The 17,523-nt window shown below is 38.3% G+C and overlaps 1 protein-coding gene and 1 long non-coding RNA gene across 2 annotated transcripts in view; one reads left to right on the top strand and one right to left on the bottom strand.

The window, feature by feature from the left end:
- Positions 1-17,523, bottom strand: part of GALK2 (galactokinase 2) — a 45,060-nt gene that overhangs the window by 8,093 nt on the left and 19,444 nt on the right. The window contains exons 6-8 of the mRNA XM_059858388.1: positions 14,538-14,636; positions 11,671-11,823; positions 6,627-6,837 (exon numbers count right to left, since the gene is read on the bottom strand). Coding sequence (XP_059714371.1) covers positions 6,627-6,837; positions 11,671-11,823; positions 14,538-14,636 — 463 coding nt within the window. The remainder of the gene's footprint in view (positions 1-6,626; positions 6,838-11,670; positions 11,824-14,537; positions 14,637-17,523) is intronic.
- LOC132333364 (uncharacterized) overlaps positions 1-17,523 on the top strand; it is an 80,604-nt gene that overhangs the window by 46,246 nt on the left and 16,835 nt on the right. The window lies entirely within an intron of this gene.

Here is a 17,523-nt window from a genome sequence, read left to right as displayed (position 1 = left end):
AGTGAAGAGAAAAGGTACCTTTACTTTGGTTTTCAGGGTTTATTTTTGGTACAGGTTACTTACGCATCTGTTAGTGCTGCCTCTGTGGATGTGAAGAGATGCCAAGCCCAGACAGGTTAGTACTGACCTACTAAGGTCAAAGACTAGTGCAAGTATTTTGGCTAATTTTTTTCTATTGTGCCATAAAAAAGCAGTTCTGCTAGGAAGGGTCAGGGGGTTTCCAAACCTGTGTGGCCATCAGCATAGAGACCTCCACCAAGCCTGAATAATGGGGTATTAAAGGAAGGAGACCTCCACCAAGCCTGAATAATGGGGTATTAAAGGAAGGAGATGGCTGTGGTTAAAGACACCACAAGCCACCCATATTTACAGGAAGGTTTGGTTTGCAGCTAATAGCTGAGAATTGATCTGCTGTTCCCAAGCTTGTGCTGTAGTTCATTGTTTTCCTCTCCCAATATAGTTCTGTTTGCTTTAATACCATGGCTACCATTTAGGAAGTATTGTTCACCAGAAGCATGCATGACATAATTTAATTTATGACTAAATTAGTTTGTGTGAGCTGTTTGGGTGGTAAATATTAATGGAATTTAACCTCTATATGGAGCACCTACTGCACTGTTTCCTTATTTTAGCACAGCAAAGCCTTGCTAGAGCACTTCAGAACATCCTTCTTTTTTTTCTACACGTAAATTCTCTGTTAGAGTGAAATTTCTCTCTCAGTTCAACTACTGGTCTCTCTTACTTTATGGCTGATAAAACACTCAAATAGAGGTAAAAGGAGAAGCAAGACCAGCCCTGTATTTAAAATAGAACTTGCTGTCTGACCTAGTCCCACAGAGTTCCTACTTAGCTGTTCTGTGGAGACTGCCAAGTTCTGGAACCACTTCTGACACTTTCGGTAATCTAGATTTGCAAATACATGTAGAAATCTTCCTTGAAAGACTGGAAATAAAATTAGGTCCAGTATGAAGTTTCTTGTGTTGTACACTCCAGGCAGCACTCCTTACAGACTAAAACTTCATCAGCACCTCTATAATGCCTTTTTTTTTTCTCCAGAGTATTTCACAACTGTAAATGCTGAAAATAGTGCTGAGACACAACTAGTTTAAAATGAGACAGAAACATTTAACATAGCAATGTTCTGCTACTGCTGATATTGCTTCTATTTATTTTGTAATTCAATACAGCCTGCTACTGAGAAACCCTGTGCTGTTTGTCTTGTGAACAGGCCTTCTGAAAGCATTTCAAACTAGGACAGAAATGAGAAAATCGAGTGCCCCCAGAACCATGGACTTGAGAGTATCGCACAGGAAGAGCATATTTTACTTTCTGATTTTGTTGCTACTGGAGTTAGTTGCACTGTGTTTTGCAAAGTGGTGCCTCTATTTTTGAATGCTGAAGAAAGGCAGCTTGGCCTATTTTTAAGGATGGTTTCTCTTTAAATATTCTTTTCTTATGAGGCATTGTTTTAGAGCAAGGAGATTTCTAAATGTGCATTCGTTTAGGGAATATCTAAAGTTGCGTGAGAGATTGCCATAGCTCACACTCTCTTGTAAATCACCATCGAACAGTAGTAACCCAAAGAATGAACTGAAAACATGTCTGGTTTCAATTGTCAGGCCACAGACTTGCCAAAGGCTGTGATTGATTCGGAGACCACCCTTTGGTAGAGCAATGCTCTACTGGCCAGATTACCTTAAAGTCTCTGGGGTTCTGTTGTGCTCGTCATGTTAAGAATTGGCAACCACAATGGGCTCTTGGCTCTGGCTGCCAGCCAGGGGACCTGAGCTGTGTCCTGGGCAGTGCTGGCTCTGGGAGAGCCTCTCAGTGGAGGGGGGAATTTGCTACCTTGACACAGCTTCCTCTGGCTGGGAACACGCTGCTTCCAGGCAGCAGAGAGTGGCTGTGTGTTATTTGCAGACTCCTTTGCAGACGTGTACCAAATGAGTACTGGTTAAAGGCTGGGATCCTGGCATTAGCTATTGGTCTGTTATAGACAGCATTTTATTTCCAAAAAACTATGTTTGTGTTTAAAAATTTTTGTTATAGCTTGCTTTTCTTCTCAGGCAGTTTTCTTTTCAGGCAAAATTATCTTCAGGATAGCAAACAGCTCGGTACTCTCTAAGCCTTATTCTAAAATAATGAAATGATTCACACATTTTCAGCTTTCAACACCAAATACCTCTGATAATACAGAAACCTTCTTCTATCTCTTCTGTTTGGATGGGTAGTCCAAACAAACCCTCTCTACCTAAGTGAAGATAGAGTACAGATTATATTTCTAAAAGTCACATCTGTATTGGAATCTGTTTGCTGCATCACAGCTTCTATATTGGCTCCACTGATTTCCTAAGCCATACTCACTGATTTCCTAAGCCAGTCACAGTTAAAAGAAACAAAACCAGAGGGCCCACATCTGATTAGTTTATATCTGAGCCAAGGCTGGAGTTCTCTGAAAGAGGAAAAACTGAAGCCCTCAAAGAAACCCTTGCAGGATTGCACAGAACTAGGTTATATGGTCTCACCTTCTGTGGTGCTCAAAGGAGAGCATAAAAAGCAGGGCTAGGGAACAAATGTCAGATCCTTAAAAGCATGTGGATCCTTAGGGCTACTATAATGTGTGGAATTAAGTAATTAATTAGACCAAAAATGTAAATATGCTTTCCTAATCCACTCAACTATAAAGGCCTGGTTTCTCCCACTTCAACTTCCGAGTTCTCTGAGCTTTGCTCCTACAGAGGATTTCTGTCAGGTCACCCATGAACAGGTAAATTCAGTTCACTTATAAACCACCAATTGCCCTTGAAAGAATGATGCCATTTTCCAGGGCACTAATAGATAGTACTGCAGTAAGAACCTTCCAAGTTGCTGTGACCCAGCAGACTAATGTTAATGAAAGCTTGTCCAAAATCCATATAGAATCCCTTAACAGACAAAAATCTGGGCTATTAGACCCAAATAATTGTGGGTTAGCAAAATATAACAGAAATGTTTACTGTGGATTTTCAACTGGATGATCATATTTTTAATTTTAGCTTTACAAAAATTGTGCAAACCTGTCCAGTCCATTTAAAGGAATTTTTTTTCTGTTTAAGTAAATGTTGTGGCTTCTCAGCAACTCCTGTTATTTGTTACAACTTCAACTTCAGCAGATTCCTTTCTTTAGAGGCTTCCTGTACAATTCTATCTGACCTTTAGCTAAAGACCAACCTCTCCAGGCTATATATTTTTTTTCTAGTTGCTTTGGCAGCTTCTAAAGATACATTTCACTGGAGATTAATGAGCTACACATGGCTGATGGGACTGTCAGAAATTTACAACCGGAAAAACTCACGGACACGCAGTTGTGTAGGGGACAGTTTCTAGCACCATTACTCACGTGGAATTGTACCCTTCTCTGTTAGGCATCCTGCTGATTGAACATGATGAGGGTGAAGGTTTCTGGCTCATAATGTATATAAGAAAATGCTGCCAGATGGCTTTAATTTGAGCCAGATTGTGAACCCCCTACTTGAAGTGGGGAACAGTTACTCTACTGGGACTGCTCAAGTAACTGTTTGCAATCCAGCTTTCTGAAAATAAACCAGGGGACGAGTCATCGCTGGATTCGGTGACACATTTAGCAGACACCTGTTTTGAGATTATGATAACTACTGGTTTAAAGTGATTTTTCCTCCAGAGGAATGATGGCTTTACAAGGCTTTTGCCATTAACCTGGACTATTCAGTGCCTGTGCCTAACCTGTGACACACCCCAAAAGCCCCCATCCTCCAGGTATGGGATCTGCCTCAAGCAGCCATATCTTTGTTTCTGTGGTATGTCCCAAAATTTCTCCATGACATGGATCAGGACGAGGCTGAACTAGGCACCTGGACCCTTAAACTGGAAAGTGCTCTGAAGCCTGTCAGTGTGGAGGTGTAACTTCTCATCTTGCAGGACATCTGATGCACAGAGAGAGCTTTTTGTACCCCAGAGCTGCCTGACAGAACACTCAAGACCCCCTCACCTACACCCATCAGTGCAGGGAGTGTGGATGGAAACTGTTCCTGCACTCAGATCACCACGAACGCCCATGAACGGCTGTTCAAGCACCAGTGGAATTTGCAGCACAGATTTAGAATTCTCTTTCCAGGGGACAAATAGGAGTTAAAAGTCAAATCCACACAGCAAATGGATGCCTACTCCTCCCATGGTGTTTTCATTCTCTGGTTTAAATGTCAGAATTAGATTAATTTTTTTTTTATATGAAGAGGAAAAATGGGTTTTAAAAATACCTCATTTAAGAAGAAAAAACATTTCACGGTCAAAGGAATACAATGTTTTACAGGAGAATATCCTTTTGTGGCAAAGCTTATAAATACTTAATGTCCCACAATCACCACACAGTATGTGTTCTGTGAAGCAGTCGAGTCCAAGCCAAAATCATGGCACAGTGCACCTTAGAAAGTAATAAATATTATTTTTCTAGAGATGTTCAGAAGCCACAAGTGCAATCCATGTGTAAACATTTGCAAGGGAGCTTTAAACTGAGGATTCTGAGTTGACCAAGAAACAACTGCAGGAAGTTTAGAGAGGCTTTATACACCATCTGTACTTCTCCAAAAATGGGGAACAAATGGGCTGTACAGTAGGAAACTGCAGAAATCCTTGAATACTTGCTGTAAAAGAGATTCACAGTTGTTGTGGGCTTCCAGACCTGGCCTGGGACTTGACCAAAGCCAGTCCATAGAATGTTATTTTGAAACATGGAGATTTTATCTGGTCACCCTTCCATACTGATAAAACTTTATGTAAGTATACAGTACTGTCACTGGAGGAGTAGAGGAGGGGAAGCTGGACTTAAGGCTAATTTAGTATGTACAGAGCACTTTTAGATCCTTAAACATGAGACAAAACAGTATTTGTAACGATCCCTGGGCATGAAAATATCCCCTAAATGTTATTTTTCAAGGTGAACAAAGAAATTCAATGACACTCTGAAATCCTCTGAAGAGGTTACTTATTTGACAGTAGTATTTGAGAGTATTCTCTCACATGAAGAAGCCAGGCATTTTTGTTAAAATGGAGTGGGAAAGTAGAGGGGAAGTAAGAAACATGTTTTCTTCAAACAGCCTCTGGTGTTCCAAAGCCAACATAATGTGTAATCTGTATAGGGTGTAACAAACCCAGCAGATTTAGATTCTTTCTATGTCTGTCTTGTTTCTTCTGCATGTTTTACAGAAATCTGTTATTTAATTTTATATTGTACATGCAAAAAGGCTTTCAGCATAATCCTTTTTAATTGGTCTTATCAAATGAAATCATGGTCATGCAAGGTTAAGAGATTCTGTTCAGCAAACATCTGCAAATGGTATTCAGAGCTACAGTATAAAATTTCCTTTGAGTTTCTTCTATGGCTTTTATGTCTAAATTTTTCACCTAGACTTTGTTTTTTGAAAAAAAAAAATCAAGATAACCTGTATAAGCAACTCAATTTTTCAGAACTGTAGACTTTTGTTTTATAATCAGGTATAAGGAGTATAAACATCTGTAAGTTAACAGTCTTGCATTGCTTCATGAAGGGGGGAGTGCAGGGACAGTGTAAGATTTACAACCTTGCAGTTTCCCAGGAAAATGCTGCAGAGTGCAGGTACATGGTTCATATATTCCTCATGTACAGACAGTCCAAAGTTATCAAAACTCTTTCGATGGAGATAAAGAGCTGGCTTAAGATATCTTATTCCATCCTGGTATCTTCTGGCAGTGTAATTAGATAGTAAGATAGTCTCATACTGTCTGATACCACTGGGGTGCAAAACAGGTTAAAGATTCAGGACCTGGTCCTTGGTTAATATATAAAATTTACAATCACTCCAGATGAACAGATTATTTAAGTGTCAGTATAGATAGGTATGTTACAGATTTATATACATCCAATTACACATTCCTGAATGCAGTCTTGGGAAGGACTGATAAGGATGTAATTTGGCTCCAAGAGAATGCAGGTATTAATGCTACAGAATGGAAACAAGGAAGAAGGATTCTGTGTAGTTCTTACAGGAAGATTCTGATCTCAATTGGAAACCTGTTATGAAAGTGAACAAATGATTTCATAAATTCTCTGTTATTTGGTATTATTAGCAACTCTACTATATGAATCCAGGATTCATTTCATGTGTGTCAGTGTGGTATAATCCTAAACAATGATACATGGGAAACACTTCAGATAGTAAATTGTTCATCTGCACCAACATCTTCCTAGAAGAAAAAGAAATAGTAATAGTGACAGAAACTTTCTCAGGAAAGACTGAGACTTGCTCCCCGGTGACTGTTTTAGGAAGTGATCATGTATTTATCAGTTAAGAACAGAAGCACAAGCCCATCTATGCTGGTCTTGAGCACCAGTTGAGCGATCTGCTATTTTCATCATTTTAGAAACAGTTCAATCAAAATCAAAGTTTGCTCTATTTTAAGTTAAAAGTTAGAATGAAAATATCAATTATGATGGTATCAATTCTTTCACTTCCTAACCAAGATTCCAGCCAAGTATTCTGGCAAGACTTCCACTTGAACTACTTATTAATGCATAAAACATTTATATAATACAAACATTGTACAGTAAACCCCACCATTTCATATATGCTCACCATCTTGCATGTTTTGACTAAGGATCTGAGAGTGGAGCTCCTCCAGGCTAATTCCCAGGCATTTACAAATTTCCTCTGCGCTGTAAGGCTCAGGATGTAATACCTCCTCGACAATGGTCAGCATTTCCTCTAGGCTAACTCCTAGCTTGGTTTGCACATCATGGAGTCTCAACATTTTTCTCCACTCCAAGCCTTTTGACTTTGAGAGAAGCTAAAATTAAAAAAAAAAAAAAAAGAAAACAGAAGATATAGTGCTTTCTTGTTTAAATCTTTCAGTTGTCCATAAGTATCTTTAAGGCCCATTTTCTCTTTTCAGTTTTTGTGGTTTGATGGTTCACTGAGAACCATCAGAACCTACTTTCTATCAGTACAAAGCAGTCAATACTTATATTTATTATTAAAGGTCTGTGAATGACAGGTATTCTTCCCTCAAATCAGATACTGTCCGTAAAAGCCCTATTGGCATTACATGTGTGAAATCAGATCAGTGATTTATCCTCTTCCATGGACTTTGTTACTTCAAACACTTACTAACCTTTTACAATCCCATCTGGACAACTGTTTATATAAGTGCTATGATGTTGTAACACTAGAAGTCCTTAAAAGGTTTATTTCCATACTATTAGTATTTGCTCTAACATTTCAGTTTGACATTTCCAATACACTCCTGGAATTTTCTGATGAACATTTGAGGTAGTCATTACAACCTTTTCTTATAATAGCCTTAAAAATATGAAAGTGGTCATAAGATGTGTGGGGACAATAACCATAACCTTTCTCAAACTCAGGAGTTTCAAGTAAAATTTAACTACTTTCTTTAACATCCAATCTAAAGGAACTTTTGAGCCAGGAATGGTACAATGTTGGTCTGAATCTGTTCCATTCCTACATGGTTGCTGTGATATTTATTAGTTATAGATGGATCTGCTTTCCCCACTCCTGACAATGATACAATGCTTTGTGTATCTTTGTGATGTTTTGGCAGTTGACAGTCGTTACTACAACACACCAGAATCCTGAAAGACAGAATGTCCAACAGGCTTTTCTCTGGAAGGCTGAAATATGTGTTGATGCTCCCATGTGTCCAATGAAAATGTTAAAGCAGCATTCCTCATAAGGTGAAATATTTTGACGCTATGAATTATAGAATAGTTAGTGGTCATTGACCTAGCACCTGTAATTTCAACAGATTACAAAGTAAAACAAAGATTAGCAGGTACACAGGAATGTCATTTTACTGTGTTCACAGGCACATAGTGTATGTCCAGTGCTGCACCATTTAAATTGAGTTTAAAACTTCCAAATCAAGCTGTATGTCTGGAAAGAGTTTAAAACAGTACAGAAAGACCAGGGAATTAAATAATTTTTCTATAAAAATCAGCATTCAAATCTTTTATGAACAAGGCCAAGATTTCACCCAGTGTGTTTTATTCTCTTCAATAAGCACCGGTTCAGAATAAGATTGGTTTGAAATAATTTAACTTGATACATATCTGAAAAGTGTTTGCTTTGTTTTGTGCAAAGTTACAGCATGAAATTTAAGCAGATCTGCTGCCCAGCTATCTGGTGTAGATTCTTGCTCTCCCCCAACAGTGCTTTTTTTGCAGGGGCTCTTCCAGTTTTGCTTTATTGCAGTATCTAAAAATTAACTACTTTTAGTGCCATCTAGTGACTTGCTGAGATTTATGTGAGGCTTAGCAGAGCAAAAGAAACAAAATCCTAATCATATAACTTTGCTGGCATTTAAAACACAATTTTACATGTTCAGTGGTAGAGAAAGAAGCAGAACTGTTTAGTGCCTAATGCAGAAATCAGTGTGAGACAATTTTTTCTGTAAAAGACTGGTTAAGTCACTTCTGGCCTCCTTTTTAAAGGTTCTGAATACCTAGAACTCTACAGCCTTTATGTAATTTGTATTTTAGCTTACTTACTGATAAGTTAGAATAAAAATTACTCCTTCTATTTTGTTAAATATGTTGTATGCTGGTGCATACACATCTTCTTCAAGGTGCTAAATGAATGGAAATTATTTTCCTCATGCTTTAATCCCAATATTCAGCATCCCCTGGACTTTATTATTGGAAGTTAAATAGAATTTACAAACAATAATATTCTATAAGGCAACAAAATTTTTTCTGCTTTCTTTTTTAATAAGTAATCCCCTGCAGAAATATGCCACATGCATTGTCACATCTGTTCCCATTTCTTCAAAGGAGATGCTGTATTTCAGGCAAGCCAACTACACTGAGGTTTTACAGGTCAAATGTTCCAAATGGAAACTGACCCTGTTGGGCCAGCGGGCACGGCTTTGCTGAAAGGTCTGTCCTGCTTATAGCAAAGTTTTGATTCTAACAGCACTGGGAAAAACATTATGGGCAAACAGAAATGGTTTTTGAAAATAGTCTAGCTGCAGCAGCTCAAATTGTAATGGACATGGAACAGAAATGGGAAAAAAAAATCCCATCTTTTTAATGTACAAAAACTAATCCAAGTGCTTCTCCCACAGCTCGATATTTTCTTGATGGTGTCTGACTAGATTGATTAAAGATATGGACATCAAGCAGCTCTTAACTGCCAGGATATAGAATCTTTGGGCTTTATTGTCCTTTATTGTTCAACACAGGCACACTGGAAAACTGTAAGTAACTGAGAGGAAAACATACTTGGCAAATATAAATACAAGAAAGTCTGACTAAGAGTAAGTCCAGGAATACTTTTATAGCAGCATCACTTCCTTACACATAACATTTCTATAATGCCATCTGAGCAGTGTGCCCAGGAGCTGATGGTGGCTCTGCAGCTGCAGACACTGCTGGCCCCACACCACGCTGAGGGCAAAGCAGGGAGAGCAGCGTCCCCAGCCCCGCTCTCGCCAGCCGGGGGGAGCTCGGAGCAGTGAGGGACAGGAAATGTCTTTAAACTGGAAACTCACTGTGACAGAGTGCAAGAGAGCACTCAGAGGCTGCTACAAGAACAGAGAAAGGGAAAGAGAAAGGCAAAAGAATGATTCTCTAGAGGGAAGGGAAAGAAACAATCTAAGAAAGATAATTTACCATGACGATCAAGAACTCACTTGCTGTAGGTCAGACTGATAGCAAAATGTTCTACACTAATGCTAGCAGGGATATGTTGTGTTGGCATCTTTACCTATGCAGTAAAGCAGTATGAAATTCTAGAATTACCTAAAGCAGAAAAGGGGAGAAAAAGCCTATCCTAAGGCACTTAGAATGAGAATTTCTTTTAAAGCATTATTGCAAGGCGCAGCATGTTAGTTCATAGTTCCATTAACTTAATGGTGCTTAAAAGACTTCCCTGTTTCCACTTACATACCTGCCCTCCTTCACCTCACTGTGACCTCTTCCTAAAGACAGTCTTTTCCTGGCTCAATGTATTTTTATAGTGTGTGCAGCTTTCCATCTGGGTAGCATATGTTTAAAAACAGACAGGTGTATGTTGTTAGTCTCCTTACAATCGAGCATCTGCTAAAAGTACATTTTTAGAGATTGCATCATAGCTAACAGGAATGTAAAAGAAAAGATGTTTCCTTAGTACCTCTTCAGTATACTCTACAGGACTAATAATTTAAAGCAATTTAGAAAACTGTGATTCAATTCACAAAGTCTGGTATATGGAACAATAACTTCAAAAGCTCTCACAGCTTAATGCACTCATTGTACAGTGCCTTTTAGAATAGATTATCTGTGAAGGCTCTCTATTCCTCAGGCAAAAAAAAATGAATTTACAAAAGAAGCTCCTCTTAAAAACAGATATTTTGTCCATTACAAATTCCAAATTAGAGATTTATCAGTTATAACAGAACTAACAAATAGACAGGTCCTTATCTTCATTTTCTTAATGGCTTAAAAATCTTCTTATTAACTTCAGTGACAACAGCTTTAACTGTGGTCATTGGTGCTATTTGTTTTACCATGTCTTAGATACAACTGAAATGCAACTATTCCTTTGATACTTGAGTTTAAAGCCCATTTAAAAAGTCATATGAAGTCTAGCTTCCCTCCTCAAAAAAATCTCAGCACATTATTTTATAATATATTTTGTGTCTGATCAGATCTTCGACTATTTTTTAGCACTAACTAAAACTTGTAAAAGATTATTTTTTAATGGAATAATGATGCCAACAAATGTTCAAAGTACGTTTGAATATTGATCAGATGTTAGTCTAATGTTCTGTAACAAGGAATTCCACACTGCGTTTTTCAAAGCTTTCTTCTAGACTTTGTGACCCACATTCTCTTCTTCCCAGAGCACCCTATGTTGGGTACAACTGCAGTGAATCTTTATGCTTACTCCTCATTTACTCTTACCAAAGAAAAATGTCCTGTCTTCCCATAAAGAACTCAAATCAAATCCTACATCTACATACTCCTAAACATACAAAATCCAGAATTAAAGCAGAACTTAGATTTCCCCTGTTCCATTTTCATACATTGTGTAGCTAATTTCAAGCTGTAAACTGGCAGTACGCCCTAAATGTTGGGGTTTCATTCAAGCCTGTTTTTAAACTTTATGCTGAAATACATGCTGCTATTCAGCATTTCTAATATTACTTCCACTACTAGCTTCAACTACTAGCTTGGATGCTCTCTAAATCCTAGAAAATACACATTTATTGCCATATATACATATAAACATGTGACCATACTGGTTGCTTTCCATTATTTGTCATTATTCAGCTTATTCAGCTTTAATTAGAAACAGTCTATCTTATTAACTGGGAATACTGGGAATATTTTTTTCTGAAAAATAGACTTATTTCCTCCACTGAAATATAATAAAAAATAAATTTATTAGAACTAAATCACATAACCTTCTATATAAGTCCTTATATGGAAGGACTGCTGAGCACTTCCATTAAGCTCAGCAGGAGTTCTGTTCCTGCATATGGAAGTGTCTGGTTCTGGAAAGAAAAATTAAACTAAGAGTAGCACCTAGCCAGGTGTTAAAGACACAAGTGGTCAGAAGTGGAAAAAAGCACATATTTAGATGAAGGTTTCATTAGAGTTTGACATAAGCCATGCGTTACCTTTGTAGCGAGCCGACACTCCATTACCCTAATATTGTAATGAGAAGTTGCTGCTTTATTCATTTCAACACAACTGTTAGCAATAACAAACGTTGCTCCACTTGGAAGTCTAACATCAGTTGCCCTCAGTGGACTGAACTCTATCAGCTTGGCCTATTGAAAGAAAAATGAATGGTTAGTTTTAATTTACCACTAGCTAACAGTGCACTTAGTTCTATAAATCAAATGCAAATTTGCATGTTTTTTCTCTTGAAAATCCAGGCACAGTTAAGGAAAGAAAACTGACATGAAACAGCAAGAAAAGAGATTTAACCTCATTGGTCAAGTTACACATACACTTCAAACCCTTCCCTGTAGCTGGATTTTAAGATGTTTCCATTAAGTCTTTGGGTTTTTTCAGCATTTTACAGAACCCCACCCAACCTATTTTTCTTGCCTGTTTAAGACAACAGTTTCACTTTGATCTGCAGAGAAGTACCAGGCCTGGCTGAAGCTAATGTGCATGCCACTAGAAACAAGGAGCTTTGCATTCCCTGCCCCTTCATCAATGTCCATCTCCTACTCAGTCTTCTCGTTTTGCACTACAGCAAGATTAGTACACTGAGGTACAGTATGGGACCAGCATTTTCAGGCTGATTTGACCAGTGATCATGGTACATACAGACAATGAAACCAAGAAACTAAAACTATGTGTAAGAATGTAGTTACTGTTTCCTCCTTTCTGACATAAGAGACTGCCTTGCCTCACACATGCTTACACAAGCTGCGTAAGATGTTCCCAACATTTGTGACCTTTTCATGGAATAAGTTAGGCATCCATTAATTAAATAATTCAGGATGTAATGTAATCAAGAGATTAAATTCACATCTGGTTTTTCATTGGGTTTAGTTGTAAATCATGTGCCCTGTTTTGGCTTCTTAGAATAGACTGTAACTGTGCAAGCAGGGACATCTTACTGGTTTTGGCATTGTTCACCCCCAGAGAGTCCCTTGAGCAGCTAGAGTGCTAAATAAACAATGACAAATCTGCTTGTACATTATGTACAGCATATGTGTTACTCCCTGCCATTGAGATTCTGGACCCCATCACAGAATTCCTATCAAGACTTGCTTACATTTAAATATACCCTTTAAGATCTGCTGCATTAGACCAGAATGTACCACTAAGCTGGTCTAGTGTCCTGATTCTGACAGTAGCCATAAATGGCTATTTAGGGGGAATATAAAGACAGAACATATACAAAGCAATCTTTTCTAGGGGTATGTTTTTCCAAATTCCCATAAACAAAGATTACAATGGTTATACTTACACTGGAAGAAACATCTATTAAATTAGATAGCTACATATAGTTTAACACTTTCTTAGTGTATCCACAGAGGTCTTTTTTGAATCCTTTTAAAACTTCTGCCTTCCACAATGTATGGTATTTCTCAATTTAACAATGAACGTTTTGGAAAAAACCCCAAACTTCCTTGTTTGTTTTTTTTTTTTTCAAGCTGCTTGCTAATGTCATTGTGTTTATATTAGTTCTTCAGTTATGAAAAACATTGAATTCTCCATTTACCTTCTCTTTACTTGTTTAGGGAATTTGCAAACTTCAAAGTATCACCCTTAAAGCTTCTTCTTTTCCAAGCTGAAAAGTTTTAAATTGTTCAGTCAATGCTCATATTTAAAATAATAGCTTTGATAAACCTCAGTGTCCTTTACTGTACTTATTTTTAAGATGGGAGGCTAAAGCTGCATTCAGCTGCAAGTACACTGAAGCAAGGATATTCCTCTGCTTTGTTCACTATTCTTTTCTCATCTGTTCTAACATTTTCTTTGTCTTTTTGGTCACCACTGCTATATATCAGAAAAGCTTCCACTTACATAATCATCTCTGTGTATGGCAGGAAAATATGCTACTTCCTTCTTTCATTATTCATGTCACTGTGGTTTTACTACTAACAGTAAAAACATGAAGGAAAGGTGTAGAGTAGGTACAGGTGATGTGAAATTGAAAATACATGTGTCTCATGATGGCATTAAATGTTTGGTGTAATTCTAGGAAATAGGTTTTTTTCTGTGTAAGCCCATCCAAGACGTGTCATTAGGAACAAAAGCTGTAGAGATATAAAGCTGCAATCATAAGGAAAGTAAAGGTTGTTATGAAACATTACATTAGTTCCAATAAAAGTATTTTGACAGGTCTGAGGTTTGAACAGTTGCAGTCTTGTGCACCTTCTGGGACAGCAGATGAACCTCGCTGTAAATTCCACTGCAAGCACTCATGCATAACTTGGCAGGTCCTGTATATCACAGCTAGTTCACCTTCTGTCACCACGTTTAAGACTGCTAAATGCCTTCTGCATCAAAATCCAGCCACAGAATTGTCTGGAATTAGCAAAACTGGTGAAAAAAAAAGTCTCCATTGTCTTTGCAACTGAACCTGGCAAAACTTCCTGGAACTGTTTGGTTATAAGAAGTTTCAAGAAAGCATTTTTGTAATAATTATCCCATTTGCACTGAATACAAGGCATGCCGACCATTCAGATTTCATTATATGGGAAACATTCTAAGTTCAGCATGAATTAGCCAAATAGTGGAACCTGGTGCTCTTCTAGAGTACATCTTTCCCCCACATCTTTTCCTTTCTCCTTGCCATTTCTGATTTTCCTCATCATATCCATTCAAACTTGTCATACTCCATTGTACCCAAGTTTGTAAGTTTAATTCCTGATTAATTTGTATACCAGTGGTGTTTATACTGCTTATGAGGGTATTCCAGTTTCTAGTCTTGTCTTTCTTCTAGATACTAATGAAGGTATTTTTTTGCTTACATAAATTAATATTACATTGTTAGTTTAGATTACAAAGGTACACATACAGTTCCTTCTTCTGCCAGAAAAGAGATTGACTGGTCCATGCCTCCACCTTCTGTGCCAATGTAACGTTCGCTCTTTGTGCAAATTTCTGCAAGTTCCACCTGGAAAATATTAACATGTGAACCTTCAGCCACAGTTAAGGATGATAGTTTTATTCTGTTTACATATTAATTAGTGAGAAAACAAAGGAAACAATGTCAGAGTTCCAAAACTATTATCTCTTACAAGTCAAATAACATAAGCTGCTATCAACCAGGATGCCACATGGCCCCTTTTCCCTTTTGTTCTGAAGCAAAAAAGAATCAACGACTCAGCCTCCACAGGACCCATCATAACCAAATGCTTTTCATAGTATCAGCTTGTTTAGACACTTAACTCTCATAGCTGTCCTCCTCCCACCTTCCTCGTGCACTTCAAATCTTTCCATCCCAATAGCCAATGATTTGTTGATTTAATTAGATGAATCCATCTACATGTGAATCTCAGCTTAGCAAAAAATTGCAAGTTATTATTCCATATTGTTTTAATGTACTGATTCCATAATCAGAAATTACTCCAAAACTGTTTCTCACTGCAGATATTCAAGTCAGTGATGCTTGTTGTGTCTCTTTGAGATACTGTATTCTGCTTATCTGAACTAATTCGCAACTATATGTGATGTGCATTCCTTTGTGACATTTTAGGCATATCTTTGTGCATTCTAATACCTGCAGGTCAGAGGATACTATGGGAGAGTGGAATATCAATGTCATAACTGTCAAAAATAATAATTAACAGTAAAGTTTTCAGCTGTTGGGCTAAGTCAAAACAAAACACAAGAGAAACTTTGGAAAATGGTCAAAGAACACTGAGTAGTCAAAAAGAAGTGGATTAAGAGGAAAGTAATTGTGTCCACCTGTTATGACCCCTACCAATTTGTTTTTCTAAGCACAAGGTAACCACAAAGAAGATGGGAAAAGAAGTTCAGAAAAGCCACAGGACAGATTCAGATTCCACAGTAAGGATGCAGCATTACTGGACTGAAAAAAGCTAAGCAGCAAGACAGGGACACTAGCCAGCACACAGCTGTAAAAGGCAGCAGATAGAGGCAGTAAATCACAATGCTGAGAGAGGTATGTGCAGGGTGCCTGCCTGCTTGCTTGCTCAAGTCCTCTAATGGCCCCACTGACACAGCTGTAAAATTGGTGCTTAGATGAATGTAATCAGGCTGAACTCTTTGCAAATGCACTAACAACCAATTTACTCAGCTCACAGTACAGTTATGGCCAATAAGCCTTAGGCTGATAAGCAGAAGTTATCAAAAAAACATTAACAAAGTTACTCTAAAACTATGCAGAGTGGATCTCTACGACTCAAACATGGTAAACGACAAGAAAAGGACCATTAAGGAGAGAACATTGAAAGTACAATCAGCAAAAATACTCTCCTTTTTGGCACTGCCTTTCCTTTGTGTAAAGATGAGCTGAAACAATGTTTCTTTTATTTTTCTTGGGAAACTATAGAAACTTTGAAACTATAGAAACTATGGAAACATTGTGGCACTCTTTAACAAAAACCATTTCCCAGGTTCATGAAAATTCATTTTTCTTCCCTGTCCCATGTTCACTCAGGTCCCATTTCCAGTCTGAATCTCAGATCTCTTCATCCCATTGATGCAAGTTTAGCATCTAGTTACCTCATCTCCCTGCTCCACTATGAGCTGAAAGTAATTCTGAATTAAATGCAAATGAAGGCAATGGTGCTTTTTCCCATTTAATGCTAAAATACTCAGCAAGAGCTCCACAGAAAATAACAAACCTCCACACACAGCAGTCTCTAGATGCTCACTCCTTTCTACAAATGAAGGTGTGCCTATTTACAACTGTTACTGTTGTGGAAATACCTGTGTGTTTCAGTCAGTTCTGCTGAACCTGCCTTTTGTCTCTCTGAGAACACAGCAATACCACATCCCTAATTTTTGTTGCCACTGGCAGGAGCTTTCAGACTGGAGCTTATGAGTATTACTCACTGTGTGAGAAGAACCACGCTGGCTGATGGGCCATGTGCACTCAAGTAGGAGCCGTGGCTGTGCAAACCTGGCCTGAGGTACTTCCAACATAAATCCTCTTCTTGGGCACAGCTGCCTGAGCTATTACTTCATCTGCAGCTGCCAGATAAAGCTTGGCAAAGTCAGAAATTAGGCATTTCACTCTTCACTTAGTCTGGCTGCATCTCTATCTCCACATATGCATCAGCTACCACTTGATTGCCTAAATTGTTTAGACTTTATGAGCCTAGGCTTATTAAATGAGTATCAGGAGAAGTCTTGCAGAGGAGGAATGTTAACAATTAGGACAGTGCCACTCCCCTGTCCCTTTACAAGGTCTGGTGAACTGTGCCTGGTTGAGCACCATGCCTCATTGGGTCCTGGCTCTCCAGCTGTCCAGCTGCGTATGCCGGGCAAGCAGCGCTGCTCCAGCTTGAGCAACTTCTGTTTTGAAATTTAGCAAGGATTGGCAGGACCACCAAGTAGTAACTGGCAAGGGTTGCAAAGAACCCTCTCCACAAGACAGCCCAAGGCATCCCTGGAATATTATTTGGTTTCTAATTTAAACGGGTCCTTGCTGACACAAGCTGGCTTTAATACCAGGATGAGAAGCATGTGAATGGAGAGGAAATTGTCATCTGTATAGAGAGCAGTTTCTACTTACTATTGAGACAAATGGGCAAGTGTTTGCCTTTTCGCTAAAATGAGTGAAAGGGCAAAGTTTCATTGGAAACTAATGTGAAGACTAAACTGGAGAGCCTTGTGTACATATTTGATACTTGGAAAAGGATGGTCATATGACTGAAACAGTGAACTGAATTTCAGGAGGTCTAGGCTCAATTTCTAGCTCCACATTAAGTTTCTTGTGAGTCAGGGAAAGTCTCTTTCATTCATCAAGGCTCCATTTCCTCAGTAAAATGAGGAGTATCTTCCCCCTCTTTCTAATGAGTAATTGCTACTTG

This window comes from Haemorhous mexicanus, chromosome 13 (genome assembly GCF_027477595.1).
Source record: "Haemorhous mexicanus isolate bHaeMex1 chromosome 13, bHaeMex1.pri, whole genome shotgun sequence".
Classification (NCBI taxonomy): Eukaryota; Metazoa; Chordata; class Aves; order Passeriformes; family Fringillidae; genus Haemorhous; species Haemorhous mexicanus.
The sequence above is the reverse complement of the archived record's forward strand: the minus strand, read 5'-3'. Positions and strand labels throughout refer to the sequence as shown.